The 25,276-nt window shown below is 40.4% G+C and overlaps 1 protein-coding gene across 9 annotated transcripts in view; it reads left to right on the top strand.

Annotated features, from left to right (window-relative positions):
* Positions 1-25,276, top strand: part of ATP11C (ATPase phospholipid transporting 11C (ATP11C blood group)) — a 174,995-nt gene that overhangs the window by 137,225 nt on the left and 12,494 nt on the right. For all 9 annotated transcript variants that reach the window (XM_073885676.1, XM_025861532.2, XM_025861535.2 and 6 more), the window contains 5 exons: positions 4,011-4,070; positions 13,145-13,272; positions 18,330-18,465; positions 20,754-20,819; positions 23,070-23,173. In XM_073885676.1, coding sequence (XP_073741777.1) covers positions 4,011-4,070; positions 13,145-13,272; positions 18,330-18,465; positions 20,754-20,819; positions 23,070-23,173 — 494 coding nt within the window. The remainder of the gene's footprint in view (positions 1-4,010; positions 4,071-13,144; positions 13,273-18,329; positions 18,466-20,753; positions 20,820-23,069; positions 23,174-25,276) is intronic.

Here is a 25,276-nt window from a genome sequence, read left to right as displayed (position 1 = left end):
TATAACTCTTTTTCCAAAATGAAGGTTTTGAGGTCATCTGTAATTATAATCATACCCACAGAGAGAACCAATAGTGACATTTTATGTGACCTGTTCTATATAAATTAAATTGTGTTGAGGACATTGTTTTTGGGTTTTGGGTTTTTTTGGTGTTTTTTTCTTTTTTCCAAGTAAGCTGTGCACCCCCCAAGATCAAGAGTCACATGCTCTACCAACCAAGCCAGCCAGGTGCCTCTATAATGTTATACACTACTGGATTTTTTTTTCAATTTGTATATTGAGATATACTTCACATAACAAAATTCACTATCATACACTCAAAAGTGTACAATACAGTGTCTTTTAGTGTATTCGCTATGATGAGCAACCATTGCCACTATCTAATTCCAGAACATTTCCATCACCCCATAAGAAACCCCATACTTATTAGCAGTCAGTCCCAAAACATACTGTTTTGCACTTTTCCCTTTTCACTTAATAACATATTGTGAACAGTTTTCTCACCCAGTTAATTATTCACCTAAAACATGATAATGGTGTGGGATCGCAAACCCCTATGAGTGGACACTGAAGTCATTTCCCCAACAATACCTTGGTTTTCTTTTATCACCAAGCATTAGAGTTCATGTTAGACTAAGCTTGCCTAGTCATTTTTGTCTACCAGGGGAGAGAATTTACCAAAGTTCTTAATTAGATTCTAGTTCGTAGGTACATTACCGAGGTCGTGTGCAAGTTCCCAAATGATTCAAACCGTTACAGTGTTTGGATTTCATGCCCTATATTTCTCAGAAGGGAAAGCACAGCAACTGTTTTTGTGTGTCAGTTTTCTGTGATCAATCCCTGTTCTTACTAGCTTTCTATTTTCGAAAAGACCTACATAACTGTGAGGGGCACCTGGCTGGCTCAGTCAGTAGAGCCTGCAACTCTTGATCACAGGGTTGTGAGTTTGAGCCCTACGTTTAGCATGGAGCCTACTTTTAAAAAAAAATGTTTTAAAAAAAATACATGTTGGATGCCTAGCTGGCTCAGTCAGTGGAGCGTGTGACTCTTGATCTCAGGATTGTGAGTTTGAGCCCCACGTTGGGTGTAGAGACTACTTAAAAAATAAATACATAAATACATTAGTGTGAACCCAGGTTTACGGATTTGCCAGGACCCTGTCATTCAGTATCAGCTGGTATCCCGGCCAAACATAGATGATGATTATAATGATGATTAACCCAGTATGTGTAAGGTACTTTGCTGGTTAACAAAAGCACTTTATTTTCTTAATCAATCCTCACAGATCTCCTTTGAGCAATTACTATTATTTTCATTTAAAATATGTGGAAAGCAGAGCTCAGAGTTTACGAAACTTGCCTTTCCCTCCTCAGCTCAAAGGTGGCAGAGCTAGATTTCCACAATAGGATTATTTACTCTCAGTGCAAGACTTTTTGTACATCGCAGTTAGGGTCTGTCAGGCCTTGGACTAAGTAATTCAACAGCCCCACTTGGGGACAGGTGGTTATTTTCTTACTTATCCCTAGTAGGTGAGCCCATGAAGATTTGCCATGCGTATCTGCCTAACACTCTAATCCCATTCCTGAGGCCTGGTTTGCCTCAAGATTTTGGCCTGCAATTCAAGCACCTACCACCAGATGGAAGGAATGCTCTGTTAAGGAAAACAAAACAAGCATTAAAATGGCTGTTTACCAGTGGTCAATAATTAACATATCCCTGTTCCCAATTTAGGGACTTATTCGTGTAGCTAATGCCCTCTGTCTTCATTAAGATCTCTGTGCCCATTATCATCTTAGTTACTGACTAGCAGTATTCCTTTTCCACCGCTGCCTTTTATCCCGGGGTGATTTCTAATACTTTCAACCCTCTTGGGCTGGGCTGAAAAGCCTTCCTCTTGGGCGCCTGGGTGGCTCAGTTGGTTAAGCGACTGCCTTCGGCTCAGGTTATGATCCTGGAGTCCCGGGATCGAGTCCCACATCGGGCTCCCTGCTCAGTGGGGAGTCTGCTTCTCCCTCTGACCCTCTTCCCTCTCGTGTGCTCTCTCTCATTCTCTCTCTCTCAAATAAATAAATAAAATCTTTAAAAAATAAATAAATAAATAAAAATCTTTAAAAGCCTTCCTCTTACCTTGCCATTGCATCTTCAAATAACAGTTGCTTCGCTCCTGAAGTGCTTCGGTGACAGGTGGTCCTCTCCTGTCTGTTTCTCCGTTCAGTTCACCTTGCATAATTCAGCCAAGTCAACGTTGGGAAACTGCCACTATTTAACCTGTCCTCCAGAAACTTCACTCTCCATTGTTTAAGGATTAGTCTGTCTTTTAAGGCACCCCACGGTCTGACCCTGTCCTACCTTATATGTTCAAAATACATGCCCCTTGGGGCGCCCGGGTGGCTCAGTCGTTGTCTGCCTTCAGCTCAGGTCATGATCCCAGGGTCCTGGGATTGAGCCCCGCATTGGGCTCCCTGCTCGGCGGGAAGCCTGCTTCTCCGTCTCCCACTCCCCCTGCTTGTGTTCCCTCTCTCGCTGTGTCTCTCTCTGTCAAATAAATAAATAAAATCTTTTTTAAAAATAAATAATAAAAAAATAAAATACATGAACCTTGCCTTGGTTCATGCTGTCAACATATCCTATCCATCTGTAATACCTTGTTCAAGTTCTAATTTCTTTATTTATGCAGTGAACAGATACGTTTGAATGTGTTACCATGTGCCAAGCACCATTTTAAGACCTAAAGATTCATAATGGACTAAGACGGCAAAGTCTCTGTTCTCAGGGGACTTGCATTCTAGTGGGAGAGTCAGACCTTCCTTTCCCACAAAGCACCCCCATAATCCCCCCTGAGTACTGCCTCCTCCAACCTCAGAACACTGTTTTTTTTAAGTATGGTTTTGCATTCTCCCAAAATTGATGCATACACGTGAGTGTCCCCCTTTCAAGAGGTGACCTTGGGAGCTCTGACACACCGATGCTGTAGGACTTAATTCAATACATGTATAGCACTTTTCTTTAGGAAGAGCTTCCAGAGCCTATAGTATATTCACCTAAATATCTTCAGCTATAGCAGATGTTCATCCTTCGAGGATGCATTGGATTTTTAAAAACCCCTTCAAGCCTCCTAGCCTGGTAAATTAGCTAAGTGAGAATGTGTGACAGAAGGAAAGAGACTAGTTTTCTGACATAGCCCAAAAACGGGCTCTTGAAGGGCTACCCAAAGAGACATCCAGAGACATCGTGAACAAGTGAGAACAGCTCTCAAATAAGGTCCCATCCTACCATGACAGGTGGCACTCATTTGAAAATGCTAGTTCTGGTGATTTTGCCTGAAGACATTAATTTTCAGTATTTATAGTCCTACCTAGTGGCTTTTACTGTGTTATGAATTCTGAGCTTATATTTTTTCCTGTTTGTTTTTAGTATTCTCCCAATTAAATAAGTCCCTTAGGAGTAAGAAGCTTTGCTCTGGGTTTTTGTTTTGTTTTGTTTTGTTTTGTCTTACCCACAATACCGTCTTTGCATATAATAGGTGATCAATAATAATATGTCAGTTGTTTGATGAGGCAATAATAAAGACAGTAAAGCATTAGTTGATACTGTTAGTGTCAGCATACACTCTAACAATATCCTGGCTGTTTACTGGCATTAATTGACTTTAAATGTACACTTTGAGCTTTATGTCAGTCTACCTCATGTTGATTTTGCAAATCAGATTGGCATTTAAGGGGTAATACCTAAATGTTTGTGTTTGTATGAGCTTATTTCTTCCCTCAAGGAAGAATAGCAAGAGGTTCTCATAAAGTGAGATCCTCTTTCTGCTTGGTAAGGCAAAAGTTGGTATTAATATGAGTTAATCATTTGTCTTTGAGTTGTTTGCTTACAACTGTAATAGAGATTTATTGTGTTATGATATTAGAAGGGCTTGGGATTGACTACAGACTATTTGGAGTACAATATCCTGTGTTAGTTTAGAAAGTTCAAGTGAAGGCTAACTCTTTTTTTACATTTTTTTCCAGAACCTTTGTTTCATTTTGCCACAATTTTTGTACCAGTTCTTCTGTGGATTCTCACAACAGGTTTGTTTCCCTAGTTATTTGTTATAATGTACTTTATGTTGGCTATTAATAAATTACCTTTTTATGTATTGGATTGTAGAGATGAGAGAGGTATGTTCAAAGTAAAACAATTTTATTTATTTTTTTTATTTTTTGGTTCAACAGTTGGTCTTCTTGCCCTGGTTTTTGACAATAGCAAATGTTTATGTCTTTGCTTTAGTGATGTTCTTATCATTCGTTTCTTCTTGAAAGTTATTTGGTACCTCCTGTTGGAGGAGATACCTTAAGGAGATAACCTTAAGAGTATTTCTTTTAATCAATGTAAACCATGCTTTCCAATAATCCTAAAATGGTGTAGTTTAATATTTCATCAAATAAAATCTCACACCTTTGCAGTTTCTTAGGTTGATTTTCTAGAAAAATGTTGATCTTTGAACTGGCCAAGAAGCTGTGATCCCTGGATAGAGCCTTGGATTACTTGAGCAACTCTACATTTTTTGTGGTTTATTGTGTTCTAAACATTATTATTACATAAAGAATAGGATATGTGTTATTTTGATACATAAGTGGTGGGATGGGCATGCACATTTACAGCTTTAACAACTGAAATGGAACTTGTGTCGCTTCTAGTGGAAGGATAGCCCAGTACAGGAGCTGTAATGCTCAGTGACTGAGAAATTTTGTAGTTAATCTATGAGCAATTCAGTCATTTTGCCATGCTGAGCTAATGGTAACATCACCGCAGATATTAGAGACTGAGTTTCTAAATTTCAAGGCATATTTCATTCCTCCTGCTAGGAAGAGATTTTTTTTTCTAATTTCTTGGCAGTATTTTTAAGACAGTGTGTTCTTCTGAATGGAAAGTGATTGCTCTCTTTCCCTAGAACTTGCCTCTTCACTGGGTATGTTCTTTCTTACATCAGTGTCTTGTGGTCAAGCCTGTGGTGCCAGTTTAGCAGAGTTGCTTTATGAATTAATCATCTACCAGCTGTAGGAAGTGCCATCAGCCTTCTTGCATGCAAAACTAACAGTCTTAGTTACAGAGAGTTTTCTAAATTCTAATGAATCTGCTTTGTCTGAACATCCAGATTACTACTGGTCAAATGCTTCAAATTCCTCACTTCCGTGGATGAGTGCAGGTATTAAAAAGACATTTTTAATGGGTGCCTGGGTGGCTCAGTCAGTTAAGCATCTGCCTTCAGCTCAGGTCATGATCCCAGGGTCCTAGGATCGAGCCCCACATTGGGCTCCCTGCTCAGCCGGAAGTCTGCTTCTCCCTCTCCCGCTCCCCCTGCTTGTACTCTCTCTCTCTCTGTTAAATAAATAAAATCTTTAAAAAATAAAAAGACATTTCAAATTTTGTAGCAAAATGCTAAAGGGAAATTGGCTTAATCTGGATAAAACATTGTTTTTAGTTTGAAAGGAGTGTGTTCACAAGTTGTATGAGGAAAGGACTTATTCCTTATAAAGCCATCTGAGACTCAGACCCTAGTTTGTCTAGAGTCTGCTTAGGTTACCTTAGCTATTGAGGTTTCCATAGGAGTTGATGTTTGGCTTCCTCAGCTGCTCAGATGGTAGGTCCGTTCATTTAATGAATATCTCTTGAGTGCCTACTGTATGCCAGGCTAAGTGCTGGGGATATAACAGTGATCAAAACAAAGTCTTACCCATGGAGCTTGCAGTATAGTGTTAGGGGGTGAGACTGCAATCATACAAATATGTCAGGTACTGATATAGGCTCCAAAGGAAAAGGTAAAGCATCATAAACTGGTAGAGCATGAATGCAGAAGTGTGCTATTTTAGAGATGATCTGGAAAGTTCTCCCTGAGGTGACATTTGGGCAGAGATCTGAAGGAGAGGAAGGAACTGTCAGACATCTTAGAGGAAAAGTGTATCGGGTAAAAAGAGGGTCTCTCTGAGGTGGTGGCATGATGTGCAATATTTTTATTTTTTACTTTGGCCTTGTGCTAGTGCTGGATGTAGCAACCATTATTGCAAATATGTTTAGAGTACATACAGGTAGGCAGCCTTTTTCAACTCAAGTCCACATCACATGTTCTCTCCAACCCTGGAAATTGGAGAGCAAGCTACAGAGAATGTAGAAATGGGACCAGGATTCAGATTCTTTAAGCAAAAAGCAACTCTTTCTTTAGCAAAGCTAGGATAGTATTGGTCTTTTTCCTATGTGAAAAGAAAACATTTGTAGCAGGTTTAATAAGAAACTATTATCAACTAAACCTGTTGTTTGTTTTGAGGGCATTCTGTCTCCTAATTACGCATCTAAGAATTACAATAATCTCTCATGTAACATTGAAGTACTGTAGTGGAACAAAAGTAGATTGATGCTTCTTTTGTTTGAATGAAATTCAAGACTAAATGCTCACCAGGCAATCTTTCTGTTTGTATGTTTGTTGTTGTTTTCAATTTTCTCATTAGTGAAAATGGGGTAGTTTCCAGTGAAAATACAGTATTGTGTGCCAACAAACTAATCCTCTCCCTTGAAAATGAAAAGGAACAAAACACCTATTTGGGGGTTCTTTTCAATTCAGAAGATAATTTTTGCTGAGTTTAAATCTAGGGGAGTTAGGATGGTGGAACATTAGGGGGACCCTAAGCATGTCTTGTCCCTTGAACACAGCTACATAGTTATCAAATCATTCTGAACAACCAAGAAATCAATCAGAGGTCTGAGAGAACAAAAACTGCAAGTCTACAAGTAGAAAAGCCACCACCTTTTGGAAGGTAGGAGGTGCAGAGATTTGAACTGGGGGAGATATAGCCGTAGATATAGTGGCGGGGAGAGAGCCTGTTTTTGGAGGCTACCACAAAGTATTATAAGCACCAGAGTGCAAAAATCAGAACTTTTAGAAGTCTGCTACAGTGGGGGATGTGCCCAGTTTAAAGGTGCTCATGTGGCAAAGCAGGGTGGAATCCCAGGAGGGACACCATGGTCTGAGGATCCCCTGGGTCGCAAGAACAGGTGGCATTGTTCCCAGGCATAGGAACATGGAAGCCAGCTGAGAACAGTGATTCTTAGTGCCAGCTTTCTGCCCTGTTTTGCCATAAACTGCGAACCCCTGCATGGTTATGTGCCTGGTCACATAACCAGGGGCCAGCAACTCGCAAAAGTGTGGCAAGACCCTCCCCCAGAAGAGCAGCGCACATCTGCGCTGTGGTAGTCCCTGAAATTTAGAGTTTTGAAACTCAGTTGTGGGCCTGAGATTAAAGAAAAAAAGCTCGGACACAGACCAGTTGAACGCAGGGTTCTGATGGAAATCAGTGATTGACTGCTCTTCTGTGAGGGCTCACTGAGGAGTGGGGGGTGGTGGGAACTTTCAGCTCTAGGGCTAGAGAGTGGTACACAACCATATTCATCCCACCCATCAGTGCTGTAAGCCTTCAGGGAGCAAAACAGCACCACCTAGTGGAATCTGGAGCTGCTTACACCAAGGCCCGCCTCCCCCCCCCACCCCCCCCCCCCCCCCCCCCCCCCCGCCTCCCCGCGCCCTGGAGGCGCATTTCCACTAGGACAAATCCACCTGAGAATCATCCCAACAGGCTGCTTCCCCAGAAGACCGGCACAAACAACTCACTTACACCAAGTTTACTGATCATAGGGTGCTGCAGAGCTTCAGTCCTAGAGGAAAATAGGATCTAGCTTCCTTTTTACTTTTTATTTTTTTGTTTTTTTATTTATTTTCAATCCATTTTGTAAAGTTTTTATTTTTCAAATTTTTATTTGTATATACTTTATATTTTTGTATTTCTTTGTTTACTTTTATTTATTATTTATTTTGGGATCTAGATTCTTCTAACAAGCAGAGCAAAACACACCCACGATCTAGGGTTTTGGGGGGAATTTTTGTTTTTTGGGGTTTTTCTTTGTTGTTTTTTGTGGGGGTTTTTGTTTCATTTTCTTCTTTTCTGGACAAAATGACGAGACGGAGAAATTCACCCCAAAAGAAAGAATGGGAAGTGGAACTCAGGGCGCAAGGGATTTAATCAGTACAGATATAATTAAGATGTCTGAACTAGAATTTTAAAAAAACGATTATAAAACACTACCTGGGCTTGAAAAAAGCATAGAAGACACTAGAGAATCCCTTACTGTGGAGATAAAAGAACTTAAATCTAGTCAGGCCAAAATTAGAAATGATACAACCGAGATGCAATCCCAAGTGGAGGACATAAAAACAAGGATGGACAAAGCAGAGGAGCAAATCAGTGAAGTAGAAGATAAAATTACAGAAAATAATGAAGCTGAAAAGAAGAGGGAAAGGTAATGAACCACAAAGATAGGTTAGGGAACTAAGTGACTTATTAAAACATAACGTTCGTATCACAAGAGTCCCAGAAGGTGAAGAGAGAGAAAAAGGGGCAGAAGGTTTATTCAGATAAATTTATAGCTGAAAACTTCCCTAATTTGGGGAAGGACACAGACATCAAAATCCAAGAAGCACAGAGAATTCCCATTAAACTCAACAAAAGCTGACCATCGCCAGGGCATATCATAGTCAAATTCACAAAATACAGACAAGGAAAGAATCCTGAAAGCAGTGAGGTTGGGCAGTGGGGGTAGGGGATAAAAGTCCTTTACCTACAAGGGAAGACAGATCAGGTTTGCAGCAGATCTGTCCACAGAAACTTGGCAGGCCAGCAAGGAGTGGCAGGAAATATTCAACATGCCGAATGGAAAAATATGCAGCAGAGAATTCTTTATCCAGCAAGCCTGTCGTTCAGAATAGAAGGAGAGAGAAATTATTTCCCAGACAGACAAAAACAAAAGGAGTTCGTGACCACTAAGTCAGCCCTGCAAGAAATTTTAAGGGGGACTCATTGAGTGAAAGAAAAAAAAAAAGACCAAAATCAACAAAGAGTAGAAAGGACCAGAGAACATCACCAGAAACACCAACTCTACAGGTAACACAATGGCACTAAACTCATCTCTTTCGATAATCACTCTGAATGTACATGGACCGAATGCTCTAATCAAAAGATATAGGGTATCAGAATGGATAAAAAAACAAGATCCATCTATATGCTGCCTACAAGAGACTCATTTTAGACCTAAAGATACCTGCAGATTGAAAGTGAAGGGATGGGTGCACCTGGGTGGCTCATTTGGTTAAGCGTCTGACTCTTGATTTCAGCCCAGGTCATGATCTCAGGGTTGTGAGATTGAGCCCCATGTTGGGTTCTGCCCTGGGCGTGGAGCCTGCTTGAGATTCTTTCTCAAAAAAAAAAAAAAAAAAAAAAACAGATTCTTTTTCCCTCTCCCCCCCCCCGTTTACACTCTCTCTCTCTCTCAAAAAAAAGGGGGATAGAGAACCATCTATAATGCTAATGGACATCAAAAGAAAGCCAGAGTAGCCATACTTATATCAGATAAGCTAGATTTTTTTTTTAAGATTTATTTATTTATTTTAGAGAATGAGAGAGAGCGTGGCAGGGAGGGGCAGAGGGAGAGGGAGAAAGAGCCCCAGGTGGACTCTGCAATGGTCACTGAGCCCAACACAGGGCTCAACTCATGACCCTGAGATCACAACCCAAGTCGAAACCAAGAGTCAGACACTTAACCAACTATACTACCCAGGTGCCCCAGACAAACTAGATTTTTAAACAAAAACTATAGGCCGCCTGGATGGCTCAGTCATTAAGCACCTGCCTTCGGCTCAGGTCATGATCCCTGGGTCCTGGAATCGAGCCCCACATCGGGCTCCCTGCTCTGCGGGAAGCCTGCTTCTCCCTCTCCCACTCCCCCTGCTTGTGTTCCCTCTCTTGCTGTGTCTATCTCTGTCAAACAAGTAAATAAAAATCTTTAATAAAAAATAAAAACTGTAACAAGAGTTGGAAAAGGTCATTATATCATAACTAAGGGGTCTATCCATCAAGAAGATCTAACAATTGTAAATATGCCCCCAACTTGGGAACACCCAAATATATAAATCAATTAATAATAAATATAAAGAAACTCATTGACAACAATACAATAGTAGTAGAGGACTTTAACACCCCCCTCACAGCAATGGACAGATCCTCAAAGCAGAAGATCAACAAGGGCTTTGAGTGACACCCTGGACCAGATGGGATTAACAGCTATATTCAGAACATTTCATCCTAAAGCAACAGAATACACATTCTTTTCGAGTGCACATGGAACATTCTCCAGAATAGATCACATACTGGGTCACAAAACAGGCCTCAGAAAGTACAAAATGATTGAGATCATCCCATGCATATTTTCAGACCACAGTGCATTAAAACTTGGGGATACAGCAAAGGCGGTCCTAAGAGGAAGTATATTGCCATACAGGCCTACCTAAAGAAGCAAGAAAAGTCTCAGATACACAACTTAACCTTACACCTAAAGGAGCTGGAAAAGGAACAACATAGCAAATAAAGCCTAAAGCCAGCAAAAGAAGGGAAATAATAAAAATTATAGCAGAAATAAATGATATAGAAACAAAACAAAACAAAAAAACAGATTAATGAAAGTAACATGAGGAACAGTGGACCCTCTCGGGAAGAGAGTATTAGAAAAATCATAGATTTGGGCTTGGGACACCTGACTGGCTCTGTCAGTAGAGTGTGCAACCTTTAATCTCGAGGTCGTGAGTTCAAGTCCCGTATTGAGTATAGAGATTACTTAAAAATAAAATCCTTTACAAAAAAAAAGACTTGGGCTTGAATTAGGTCATTTGGGGAAAATTTTTTTTTAAGATTTTTTTATTTATTTGACAGACACAGCGAGAGAGGGAACACAAGCAGGGGGAGTGGGAGAGGGAGAAGCAGGCTTCCCGTTGAGCAGGGAGCCCGATGTGGGGCTCGATCCCAGGACCCTGGGATCATGACCTGAGCTGAAGGCAGCTGCTTAGGAACTGAGCCACCCAGGCGCCCCTATTTGGGGAAAAGTTTAAGATGAGCGGGGCTTGCTCTAGATTGGGTGCTGTCAGTAAGTGGGGGTAATTTTATGACTAAGCATTTCAGTGCATCTTACAGGAGGTTTGAAGACTAGGAGACTACCACTGTCGTTGGTGAAGAAACAACAGTCACCCATATTTGCCAGAACAGGAATATTGGTTAATGTTGTGATTTGCACAATGTTCATATTCTGTGTTCAACGTGATTATGGGTTGATGTTCTTGTCTTGATCCGTCATGGTGACAGAATAGCCTTGTTTGACGTTGTCATTCGATGAAATTGTTCGTGTTCGACAGGAGGACACCGTTGCCTAGCTTGTGAGTGCCAGGACAGCTTCTAGGTGTCAGGGGCTGCCTTGCTTCTCTCAGGCTATGCCTGTTGATAAAGTAAATAAAAATCCCTGCCCGTGTAGAGCTTGAATTCTAGCGTGAAGAGAGACAGTAAAAATAATAAATGTATAACAAGACAAAAGGTGATCAGTACAATAGGAAAATAAAAAACAAGATAACAGGGGAAATATGTCTGTGAGAAAGGGAGTAGCAACTTAAATCAAGGTTGGTCTCTCTGTGAGAAGGTGACATTTGAGCTGGTATTTGTGATTGAGGGAGTAATCCATGAGGCTCTCTAAAGGAAAAGTGTTCCAGGCAGGGGCAACAAACAGCAAGTTCAAAGGAAGTCCTAAATCAGGAGTGTGCCTGACATGTTGGAGGTACAGTGAGGAAGGCATTGCTGCAGGAGTGGAATGAGCAAGGAGCAGGAGAGATCCAAGAGAGAAGGCCAGACAGAAGAAGCCAGATCAAGTGGGACTGGATAGCCACTCCTTTGTAGGAACCCTTTTTTTTTTTTTTTTTTTTAACTTTCAGAGATAAAGGAATCCACTGCCGAGTTTGAACAAAATAGCGACTTGATTTGGCTTACTTTCTGACAGAACTACTCGGGCCATTGTGTGGACTATAGATCAAGGGGAGAAGTAGGGAGCCATTTAGGAAGCTTGCAGAGTGGTAACTGTGGAGATGCTGAGAAGTGATCTGGTTCTGAATATATTTGAAGGTAGAGCCAGTAAACACTTCTGAATTGACTGGATGTGGGTATGAAAAAGAAAAGAGTCAAGGACGAATCCAAGATTTTGGTTCTGCTTGATCACCAAGATTTAGTTGCCCTTTCCTGAGATGGGGAACACTTCAAGAGGAGCCGGTTTGAGCTAAGGAGTTCAGTTCTGGATGTAGGTTTGAAATATATTTCCAAGAGGTAACAAGTGGGTAACTGGATATGTGGGGACAGGTCTGGGCCAGAGATAAATACTTGGGAATGTTCAGTGAATGGATGGTGTTAAAACACAGAACTGGTGAGATCACCTAGAGAGTGAGTATGAAGTTCCAAACCCTTGAGTACTGGAACACTCCAACAGAGGGCTCAGGCAGAATAGGAGACTAAAGAAATGGCTAGTGAGATAGGAGAATCACAAATTTCAAAATATTTCTTGAGCACCCAGATGGTGCCAGGCGCCAAGATAGCTACTCAGGTTGCAACATTGTGGGGGCTCTTCACTGAGATAGAGGACATAGGAGAAAGCAGATTTAAGGGGAAAGTTAATGAGTTTGTTTTTAGACATTCTGAGTTGCAGATGCCTATGGGACAGCCAGCAGAAAGGTGGAGATTTGAGTCTGGAGCCTAGGGAAGTCATGCCTATGTATCTATTTTTAGCTTTGTTTTTGCAAGTACGTTTATTTAATCCTTAGTAAATGGCCACATTCAATACATAAATGCAGCCTAGAGAAAGTGATAGTGATACTTAAAACTATGTAAAATATTAACAACAACAAAACCACGATGACACAGGCTGGCCTCTGCCTATGCTTAGTCTCCCTGAGGCGTTCCAGGCTTATATTTAATTGGTCTTTGTTCCCTGAGAAATCTTTTCAAAATCTGTTAGTAAATATTTGTTAGAAATAGACCTTATAGCATGTATACATTCTGAATAAGATCCTGTGGGAAGGGAGGATATATTAATATGATACATCACAATATGTTCATTTCTTTTCTACAGTTATCAGTGAGAGTGCCCTTATTTATAAACTTCTTTTGCTATCACGACAAACGTGAAAGGAAACTATCTGGATTCAGCTTATGATTTTTCCAAACACATGTTTTTTTTCTGTTGTTTGTCATTTCAGCCACTGTATGATGCCGCTTACCTTACAATGTACAATATCTGCTTCACATCCTTACCCATCCTGGCCTACAGCCTGCTGGAGCAGCACATCAACATTGACACTCTGACCTCAGATCCCCGATTGTATATGTAAGTAGAGCACATTGTTAAAAACCACTGTAGACTTTTAAAATCGCGGATTTCTTTTCATCCACAGGTAGGAAGGACACAACTGCCCACCTGATTTGATTACATGGTTCTGTTCTGAATTTTTAGCTACTTAAACTGTACCATTCAGTAGGAAAATGGTGTATGTCCTAGATGTAGGTCCTGTCCATGAATGTTTGTGAACCATCTAGTTCAAAATCACTAACTGCTAAAGCTTGAACCTACATTGTCATAGAGTTCTGAAGTCTCACACGAAGACATACTATTTTAACTACCAAAAAAGGGAGGGGGCACACACACAAAGATTTATAGAGTATTGATTCCTATCTATAATGGGTTGAACTGATAATATGTTAGACTTTCTCTTTTAATTTTTTTAAGATTTTATTTATTTATTTTAGAGAGAGAGTGTGTGCGCACAAGTGGGTGAGATCAGGGGCAGAAGGGGAGGGAGAGGGAGAGAATCCGAAGCAGACTCAGTGAACGTGGACCCCAACGCAGGGCTCGATCTCAAGACCCCAAGATCATGACCTGAGCCAAAACCGGAAGTTGGTTGCTTAACCAACTGAGCCACCTAGGTGCTCCGAGACTTAAACTACCCCAGAAGCATAGCCTCCTCTACTTTGTTAGCGCCGTTCTAAAACCTGTATTGCTGGGGCTCAGTCGTTAAGCATCTGCCTTCGGCTCAGGTCCTGATCCCAGAGCCCTGGGATCGAGTTCCACATCGGGCTCTCTGTTCAGCAGGGAGTCTGCTTCTCCCACTCCCCCTGCTTGTGTTCTCTGTCAAATAAATAAATAAAATCTTTTTTAAAAAATAAATAAAACTGTATTGCTGAAGAAAATAATTAACTCATCAAGCCATTATATCCATTTTGTGTCAGTTGTAAATGGATGCTTTTCTCTATGGATGGGGTACTTGGCCAGTTGCTTAACATACGATTTAATTAGGTTTTTATAAGTTAAGCCTGCACCTAAGGATGAAGATGTTAATTTATAGCAGATGATAATCATTGCTACATAATGGATAGCAAGTGCAATAGAGCGACTCAGGTGGTTTATTTGTATGAAGTGAAGGTGCACAAATTTAAGGGATTTCTTTAACCAGTATGACTCATAAAAGTTACATTTAGTAATTGTTGGACTTAACCAGCTTTATGAAGTTTGTCATTATTTTAAAGATGGAAAAATTGAAAATTTCAAACATGCACAGTAGTAGCAAAAATACTATTAATAGAGTGAACTGCCCTATCCTCACTACTCATAGCTTCAATAATTATCAGTTCAGAGTCTATCCTATTTCATGAATAACCCTGTTTGCTCTATTGCAGACTTATTTTTTAATAAATACCAAACATTTTTTTAAGATTTTATTTATTTATTTGACAGAGAGAGACATAGCAAGAGCAGGAACACAAGCAGGGGGAGTGGGAGAGGGAGAAGCAGGCTCCCCGCAGAGCAGGGAGCCCAATGCGGGGCTCGATCCCAGGACCCTGGGATCATGACCTGAGCCGAAGGCAGACGCTTAACAACTGAGCCACCCAGGCGCCCTAAATACCAAACATTCTATATTTGAAGTAACTATTCTTCAGTAAGTATCTCTTAAAGATAAGGACTTTAAAAAAATAACAGTACCAAACATTATATAAAATAATTATTTCAGTAAGTATCTCTTAAAAAGATAAGGACTTAAAAAAATAACAGTACCCTGTCATACCTAAAACTTTAACGTTAAAGTCCATAATATTATCATACATCCAGTCAAGGTTCAAATTTCTCCAATTGACTCATTTATTTATTTTTTTTAGATTTTTTTTATTTATTCATTTGGGAGAGAGAGCACGCGAGCACGAATGGTGGGGAGGGACAGAGGGAGAGGGAGAAGCAGACTCCCCGCTGAGCAGGGAGCCCAGTCCCAGGACCCTGGGATCATGACCTCAGCTGAAGGCAGATGATTAACCATCTGAGCCACTCAGGCGCCCCCAGGTTGACTCATTTTATAGCATGCTTGTTTGAATCAGAATATAAGGTCCATATGTTGTAGTTAGTTAATATGCTTCTTGAGTCTGTTTTAATCTGTAGGTTAACCGGGCAATTTATTTGTTGACAAAACTGGGTCATTTATCTTGCAGCGTTTACCCCAATCTGGAGTTTGCTGAATGCATTCTTCTGACATTAGCATGTTCTGCTTTTCCCTGAATTTGTGGCAAGGGGATGGTTAGACAGAGCATCAGCTCCCATGCTCTCTTTTTTAAATGAGGAACCAGGGCCCAGAAATGACTGACCTGAGGACACATGGTGTAACTAGAGGCCAAATCAAGATCGGAATTCAGTCCCCCTGATGACTAGCCCCATGCACTTCCCAGCTGCGTGGCGGTTTTCAAACACTGAGCAGCAGTGTTTGTCTCCAGACAAAACTAAAGTGAAGTTCCCTAGTGTGGCTGCTCCGGTTAACGTGGTATTCGGGCGGCAGTGAGCCGAATCCCTCCCATTCAGTCCCACCAAGAGCTCCAGCCAGCAGACCGCACTCCAGTCCCCGCTCGCTCCTGTCTAACTGTGTGACTTTGTCATGTGCCTCGGTTTCACCTTCGGTAAAATGTGGGTAACAGGAGCAGCCAATCCCAGTGTTCTTGTGAGGATTCAGTGAGTGACTACATGTAAAACAATTTAAAACAGTCCCTGGCACATAGTTTTCAATTAGATGGGAGCTATTAATCTTATTCTAACACCCCCTCCACATAACTTCAGGGCTATGCTGAGCATTTTCATACATTAAGAATGTTGAAAACCTGCAGAAAGCTGTTGAGTACCAATTATTTTAAGGGTGTCCATGAAGTTTGAGTTAGAGACTACAGGTGTAGGTCACAGAGGATTCAGTGATTTTCCAGAGAGGGTATACTTGCTACACCCGCGGAAACGCAAGCTGTGGAGACACGGATCTCAGCCTGTATTGTAGATTGCTCTGTTACTCCAATTATTCCTTTGGAAACATGAAGCCCTAGTCACCCTCTGTGGCCCTGTCTGCAGCCGTACCACTTAATATTGTGGCTGGCATCGTGTGGCATACTACAAATTTCACCTTCAGGGACGTCGTGACTCAGGCACTTGTCAAATATTGTGACACGAAACGATCTATTCAGATATTTTCATGCTTTTAAGAGAAATTTAAATAGTAAACTGTCGTTCTTCTAGAGAGGCATAGTTTGTTTCTTCTACAGCTTTAAAAGGTGAAGGAAAGGTTCCGGTACACCTGCCGCTTCCCATCAGAGGGAGGTGCTCAGGCCTGTGCAGCGGGGTGACTGCCCCCCAAATCTTCATTTTATCTCATGTTCTCCTTCATGGCAGCTGTCATATTCTGAGTTTCCAACAGCTTTGTCATCCGTTTGAGGGCAGCTAGAAAGCCTCGAATGTCACCCAACATACCATGATCCCCTGCCCCTCTTCCCACGGTGTGTAAGGTAGCTCCCAGAGACAGTCTAGAAACACAGGATTCACTCTTGCCTCAGCCCAAATTCAGTGACTCGCAAAAGCCTCATGGACTGGCGGTCGCTGGGCACTCATTGCAAGAATCTTTAGGAAGGGGGCGCCTGAGGGGCTCAGTCGTTGGTGGGCATCTGGCTTCAGCTTAGGTCGTGATCCCAGGGTCCTGGGATCAAGCCCCACATCGGGCTTCCTGCTCAGTGGGGAGTCTGCTTCTCCCTCTCCCCCTCCTCCTGCTTGTGTTCCTTCTCTTTCTGTCTCTCTCTGTCAAATAAATGAATAAAATCTTAAAAAAAAAATCTTTAGGAAGGTGGCTTTCCCTGTGGCTCCCAGTTGCTTTGACAGTGTGACCTATGTGTGGGGGGAGCTTGTTTCTGAGAAGCAGCCACCTCTTTCCTTCTGCAGTTTTTCTAGGGCAAACACCGACACATAGCCATTATGCATCCCCCGAATTTCAAATTCCTTCATGCATCTGGAAATCCTAGTAGGTAAAAGTTACATAATTGCCATGTTTTCAGAAAACCCCACAGTACTCAATACCAAGTGAACAAGGATCACTTGCATTTACATTATAAAGGTGTTGATTCGATAAAGCCAAGAGATGTTCTATATGGTATTGCCAACAGTGTCCTATATGAGCGATGAGCTACCTTCTGATAAATGTTAAGAGCAACTTGAGGAGGGCCTGGGTGGTTCAGTCGGTTAAGCAGCCAACTCTTGATTTCGGCTCAGGTCATGATCTCGGTCGTGAGATCAAGCCCCACGTTGGGCTCCTCAACTGAGCATGGAACCTGCTTAAGATTCTGTCTCTCCCTCTCAAAAAAAAAAAAAAAGGCAATTTGAAATAGAAGCCAAAAGAATTCCTTGCACAAACCCATCTTCTTTCTGCACCTCTGCTCCATTAGAATTAGTAGCCATATTTAACACTCTGACTTGTGCTGAGAAAATTGTGTTATTTTAACAGATTTTAAAGTTTCGATCCACCTACCGTTTATGAAAACCTGACTGTACAGCTTGAAACATTATTTGACTCAATTGAAAAAATATAAAGGGTACCCTGCGACCTAAAAAAGGTTACATTCCCAAGAAGAAATCAAGTGATTCCAGTGTGCACCATAGTTTGGGAACCGTTATGATACATCTTTCAGAGTCTCATGATTTTTTTTTTCATTATTTGTAAATGGGACTGACAAATACCTATCTCGTGTGGTTTTTTTCGTGGATAAAAATGGACAATATATATAAAACTCTTAACCCAGTTTACTGACATAAAAGAAGTACTCAATAAATGGGAGTTAATTATTTTTGATGATGTTATTGTCGGTGGCCAGGATTTTAAACTTAGTGCTTTTGACTGTTTACTCAGTGCCTCAGTCCAGAAGCAATTGCAGGGAGATGAACCTGCGGCTCAGTAGGGCCCTCCAGTCCCTCGGGGATGCCTCTCTTCATTATAACAGGGTCACACCTGTGTGCACTTTTGGCATTTCACCGGATCTTTAAATAGCCTACAGAGATTCACAGAGATTCATTAACCTGTGGTTTCTTTTTCCATTTCTCAATAGGAAAATTTCTGGCAATGCCATGCTACAGTTGGGACCCTTCTTATATTGGACGTTTCTAGCTGCATTTGAAGGGACAGTGTTCTTCTTTGGGACTTACTTTCTTTTTCAGACTTCATCCCTAGAAGAAAATGCAAAGGTAAAAAAATACTTCATTACATCTTGGTATAGTAAGCATGGCTTATTCTTTTTCTATAGGTACTGGATTTATCATACACATAATCTAGCTGTAATCATTTTGTAAACTTTTTCTTGAGGTACAATATTTAGTTCTTAGAACTTTTTTAGAACAATAGAAGTATTGAAGTAAGAAACCACTTCCCATGTGCGCGGCTAACTAGAGAGCTTCTGTGCAAACCTTCTGGAAGCTTAACTTGGCTGCAATTTTTAATAGATGTACAGAGTTCTTAGGACCTCAGAATTTAGACCCCTATACTTTTCCTTTTTTTTTTTTTATAAGTAAACTCTACCCTCCAACATGGGGCTTGAACTCAGGACCCCAAGATCAAGAGTCGCATGGTCTACTGACTGAGCCAGTCACGCGCCCCCAGACTTTTCCTGTTTTAAAAGTCTGGCCCCACTCACTTCCTATTGATAGTGGCCTTTCATGCTTGGAGTTGAAGGGCATAGCTACCCTATCTTTGCAGTGTTAGCCCGATAGTTAAACGGACGGATTCCCTTCTCTTCCTCTTTCCCTTCCACATGGGAGCATAGTGTTTTCCAGGAAGACTACACTCATCCTACCAGTGCCTTCCTAGGAAGCGACTACATAAGTCAGCACCTGCAGTGGGATGATTTTCCCCTGGCTATGTTCTGGGAGAGCACGGCTGGTAGGCCAAGGTCTTGCCACAGCCACACGATGAGCCTTGAGCCCACCGCTTCACCTCTGCTTTCACTGTGTTCGTTCTTGGCTATTTCTGGGCTTCCTGTTTAATGGTTACTCATTCAGTATCCTTATAACGTGAAGCAAAGCAAAGGTTCAAAAATAACTTACTGAGTACAGTAACTGTCCAGAACTTACACAGTCAACATCTGTTACAGAAGTAATAGGCCCAATGAATATGAAAGATACTCTGAAATTAGGTACTACAGTCCAAAACCTTTCTAATTTGGACTAACACAAGTCAGTGTAATATGAATCCCTTAAAAATATTAATCCCTGGGGGTGCCTGGTTGACTCAGTCAATAGAGCATGTGACTCTTGATCTCGGGGTCGTGAGTTTGAGTCCCACTTTGGGCATTGGGCACAAAGGTTACTTTAAAAAAAGTATTAATCACTGAGTAACTGTGGAGGAAATAGACGTAGTACTTAAGGAGACGCACGTAGCACTGGTCAAGGAAAGTACCCTGCTAAATCTGCAGGCCAGTCATTTTAGCCTTCCAAGTCAGCTTTGGACGTCAGTAAGAAGGGATTAGATTCTGTGATTTCTCGGGTCCCTTTAGCTTTATGGCTGATTCTGTGACTTCCACGTTTGATTTTATTTGGCGCATAAATGATTAAGAGCTGATGATTTCTTAAAAAGAGCTTGCTACAAAGCAGGTGGGTACTCTCCTGCGCTCCTGTTGACCTGGTTCATTTGCTCAGCAAACTCTTTGGGTGGCGCCTAGGGAGCTCCAGCCCAGCCTGTGTCTTATCCATTACCCATTTTGGGTTCGTGAAAACCAAATTAGACTTGACCATATATGTCACCATCCTTCTAAATGTTTGCTAAAATTACAGTAAGTGTAAGAACTGCTATCAGTGATTAAACAGAGCACCATGTATGATTTGATCAAATCCTTTTTTTTGCTTCTGTAAATCTTAATTTTTTTTATTATTTTTTTAAAACGTTTTACATTTCATTTTCTGTTTCAATGTTATGCATTCAGATCTTGACAGCATTTGGTAAGCATATGTGCCATTCATTGCCATAGTTATTGACTTGTACATGCTCCCTGCTTTTCTTTAATGTGCACATGCTGACAGCTCTAATATTTACCGCCAAAAAATTAGACTCTATTTTTAAAATATGAGTCCATTTGTCTAAAAATTAGTTCTCATTTGAGAGCTTTAGTTCTTTATTATAGAGAAAGCCCATATCAAACTCTTTTCGAGCCGTGAATCATTCAAATGACTTGTTTTGATGAACATTACCGTTAGTGGAATAGGGGTTTTTTTCTGCCTTTATTATACCAGTGTGTTCCCTGTTTAGTACTACATGGAGTAATGGAAATAAACCCTACCAACCACAAGTGTGTCGTAGCTGTCCAAGAAAATTTAGGGTCACAGTAAAATCCAACATTTTGGCCTGATCTTTTGATCAGATATTTCCCTAAACATTTTATACCCATATCTTTAGCAATTACACCCAAGATTAAATTTTCCTTTTTATTTTCGTAAGCAGGCTTGTGTATTCATGGTGCATGTAATTGTTAAATGTTTTGCAGGTATATGGAAACTGGACTTTTGGAACCATTGTTTTTACAGTCTTAGTATTCACTGTAACTCTGAAGGTTAGATTTTTATTTATTCAAATATATTTAACACCACTTTTGTAATTCTTTCTGGTCTTACACTATTCTCTCTTTTTTGTCTTCTCTTTACTTGTATTGCAGGTTGTTATTCAAGTCTGAATACTTACTAAAATATGTATGATATTAGATATTTAGACATTTGTATGCTGTTTGTGACCCATTTTTTCCAGAACATTGTCTATCCTCTTTAATTTGTTTCATTTAAAAAAAAATTCATACACCATAGTTCTGTTGAAAATCTGTTTCTTCTTTCAAGACAGTACAAGTAGTATATAAATAGGCTGTGCTTGCGTGTGTGTGTGTGTGTTTCTATGTTAAATACTTGAATAGTTTTTAAGATTATGTTTATAAACACCAGGCCTCAAAGGAATGGGAGTACTTAAGACAGTTGAATAGGTATCCATGAGCAGATATGTGTGCAAAAGAGCTCAGTAGTAATGAAATTTTATATAATGTATTTATCACTGAAATTTATCCATATTAGTGATGAAATGCATAACAGTATACAGCAGGTAACATACAGGAATCATGGGCATTAACATGCAGCTATGTAATATACTCTGAAGCCTTGCTGAATTCTACCCTTGAGACTTATGAGTTGGGACTCTCTTATACTTGAAAGCATAATCAAATTCTTTTGATGATCATTCCAGTAATAAGCACCTCACATGGGATCCAAGAATGGGTAAATGCATTCCAGTATGGTCAGTGGTCAAAACTAGAATCCCAGAAGTATGATTGACAAAGAACCTCTAGTCATTTCCCCTCTAAGTTTTTATTCCTGATTCATTTCTCATACCAAATAGAACTAACATATGTTTGCATTTTTCATCTACTATTTCAGTAATATTGTAGGACTGCAAAAGAAGATGTTAAACAATTCATCTCCATTTAGCCACTTACTAGCTGCTATTTTTGGGCAAGTGACTTCGTTTCTCAGTACCCTCATTTCTTCTTTTTCTACAAAATGGAGATAAAAGTAGTACCTTCCTCTCAGGATTTTTGGTGGGAAGTCTATTAGGGAATACACATAAAGCATTTAGAGTGGTATCTGGCACATAGAATGTGATCAGAACAACAGATGCTAGTTGTTGCTATTTATTATTACCTTTCACAGGATCATGATTTGAAACGGAAACCTCTCCACCTTTGTTTCCCCTGCTCTTGCATATGGCCTTCGTAGTTAAAGTTGGCCTTACTGTAGCGTCTTTCGTGTGTCCCTCAAAAGACATTCACTCTCTCATCTTCAGATGGGTATTATCGTGACCTTCTCCCTAGCAGCCCAGAGGTGGGAATGCAAGTCTGGTCTACATTAACGATGTTCTCAACATCCTGCTTATGAACGAGAAACTTAGAACAGGGAGTCGAGGACCAGGGTGTCACAACAAGTAAAAAAAAAAAGGAGACACCACCTCCTCTTCAAGAATCAAAGCCCTGGATATTAGTCCATGTGGCCTAGAAATTTTAAACAAGCAGAACAGACCATACTTTTTTAGTTTTAGATTGCATTTGAAAATCCCAGGTGCCACAATCTAAAGAAACAATCAGCCCTGGCAGAAACAGGGAGGAATTAAAATCTAAGGCAACTGAAAATGTTATTAATTTAATGGATTAGATAAGGGTTTTGCAATTGAAAGGCACACTACATAGTCAGTCCCATGATTCATTGCTACATGGTGCCAGGTGTATAGAGCTAGTTGCCTTTGCATTTAATAACCCCCATCTGTTGTGTTTGAGCTATCAAGACTCCTTTGTGTAGTTTGTGTAGTTTGTCTATTCTTCCTAACTAACCTTTCCCCCTCCTACTGATTTTCAGTATACCTGCCTCCACCAGCTAGGCCTTCTGCTTTTATCATCAGCTTCCCAGCCACCACCACCTGAGGACCTGGGGCTCCAGTCTGAGGATATTACAGTTACCTCAGTGTCTGCCCTTCCTTCAGTAGTGAGGCATCTGCAGCCCCATACCTACCAGCTACTTGCTTGACCACACCTCCAAGCCTGTCCTCTTGGGTCTGGAGGCCTTGGAACAGAACTTAGCTCGTTCTTACCCTAGCTCTTTGAAAAGTCTGGTTTCTGTTCTTTTAGCTTCCCTCTCTTCTAGTTGCCTGGCCCAAGCGAGATCCTCCCATAGGTATCATACTGTATGCAAGTTTGCAGATAGCATAGTGTACTTAACTGCCTGGTGTAGTATGTACCCATCATGAAATCTCCTGTGTTGTATCTTTTCAGCTCGCCTTGGATACTCGTTTCTGGACATGGATAAATCACTTTGTGATTTGGGGTTCTTTAGCCTTTTATGTATTTTTCTCATTCTTCTGGGGAGGAATTATTTGGTAAGCAGCTGTATATGTGTGAGTAATATGTAAAAATAACAAAGTAGATATATGTATATGTACACTGTCTCTGCAAACATTAATCATACTTTTTTAAAGTGTTGATTGTATAAGATGGCAGGTCTTCTGTATTAATGGGCTGGAAGTTAATTTCAAGTAAGATTTCAAATGCAAGTATGTCGACTTACACAAGTTATTCAAAAGTAAGTAGCCCCTGTCCAAATCTTTCCACTTGAAGGTATGTAAACATCTAATGTCTATGAAGCGAAACTGCAAGTTCTAGCATGCCCTGCGATGTGATTTCCACTGGAAATATTCATTCTCTGAAGTTTCTACAGTTTACAGTAGCCAGTAGATACATTATTATCCATTTGAATTCTGTTCTGTCTTTATGGTATATTACTGTCAATCTTGTCACTATACTTGTGCTCAAGGTAAAGAGTATATACCACTTAATATTCAGAGGGTTATATCTTAAAATCACATCTCATTGTTTTGGGTGGGGTAAAGGCAGACTCTACAACATGGCCTTAAAGTTCATTGAGTTCATCTTGGTTCAATAGATGTTTATTCGGAATCTGTTGAGTGTGAGGCGCTCTGGGAAACCAAGATGAATAGACTGTACCCCTCCCTCCAGGAGATTAGGATCTACTGAGAGGGACACATAAGCTTTGATTGGGAGAGTTAAAAGGAATGAAAATAAGTTAGATTGTCATCTCCTTTTCTTACGCCCAGAGGCCTATATTTTGTTTTTAAATATCATAGGTGTTTTCATTAATCAGTGGCTTCTCTTGACAAGGATGCCAGCAGCAGAGAGCATGGCTAGGGGAAGCCATAGGATGCGATTCTAGGAGTACATTTTTCTCACTGGACAAAGCATTCCATGGTATCATGGAGATGTGAGGCCATGTTTATTGTCCCTTGAGCTTTAATTAGAAAAATTTCTTACTGTTTTGAAAAGCTTTTAAAATAAAAGCCTTAAGAAATAAAAATATGAAATACCTAATCACTTAAGCAGTTCCAAAAAGTGTAATCACGCGTGTATTGGGCACCTATAGAGGTAATTATTGAAGTGGTGAAGCTGACAGAAGTCTCTCTTTTCTTTAATAATATACAAATTAATCAAAGTTGGTTAACCACATGTAATATGCAATTGTAACTCTGCCCAGAGCACTATAGTTCTGTCTATAAATCTGTGTAATCAACATCCGATGAACTAATGCAAAATTTCTGCAAGAATAAAATGTTTCTAGCAAACTAGTTTCTCTTACCACAGACTATTCCTTATTAATTAAAATAAATCCTTTAAATGATTAAGACCTTGTCACACCTGTTTCTTTAGCGATGCTTGCTAAAAATGAAATATATGTTTTTATTTTGTTGCCTGTAGTGCTATCCTTAAGTAGAGCTGAGTTGAGCTACTACATGAATATAAAATTATAAAGCAACCAGCAAAATATGACCAGAAACTGTGTGAGATTTCTGCTGAATGCTGGTTTCAGCTATTATCTCTGGACACATTCAACCCTGAGGCACTGTGACACACCCCTCTGGGGTTTGGCCCTGAGAATGATGATTTCTAAGCTACAAACCCAATCCAAGAATAATATCTTTTGTTTTTTACTCTTCCCCTGTAAAGCACCATAGATGTCAAGATAAAGAAAAATCTAAAGCTGCAGGGCAGGGAAAACGGAAAAAAAAGAAAAGAAAAATCTAGAGCTGTTAATCACAGAGTATTGTGGGTACTGTGTAGAATGTCCTATGACTAGTTGTTAGTTGTCTACTGGACCCTTATGGTCAGTTAACTGCCTAGAAAATAAGTTAGGGTGCCCTTCAGAATTGGAGTGAGGGTAGAGTTCTGCAGAATTCCTTTTTGGATGGTAGGGACCCTGGAAAACCTTTTTAGCCCAGACTTCATTAAATTCTCCATCTCGCTGTCCCCATACACCTAGAGCCAAAAGCTTGATTTTATTATGTTACATAAGAGTGCACAAACATCGATTTTTTTCAGTTTATCTTCAGTGAGCCCAATGCGTAATATAATAAATGAGACAACCAATTATCTGCCTAGAGCTCCTAATCCAAGGAGAGTCTGTTGTGCAT

This window comes from Callorhinus ursinus, unplaced genomic scaffold (assembly GCF_003265705.2).
Source record: "Callorhinus ursinus isolate GAN/ISIS: 27379988/994484 unplaced genomic scaffold, GSC_fseal_2.0 scaffold64, whole genome shotgun sequence".
Classification (NCBI taxonomy): domain Eukaryota; kingdom Metazoa; phylum Chordata; class Mammalia; order Carnivora; family Otariidae; genus Callorhinus; species Callorhinus ursinus.
The sequence above is the reverse complement of the archived record's forward strand: the minus strand, read 5'-3'. Positions and strand labels throughout refer to the sequence as shown.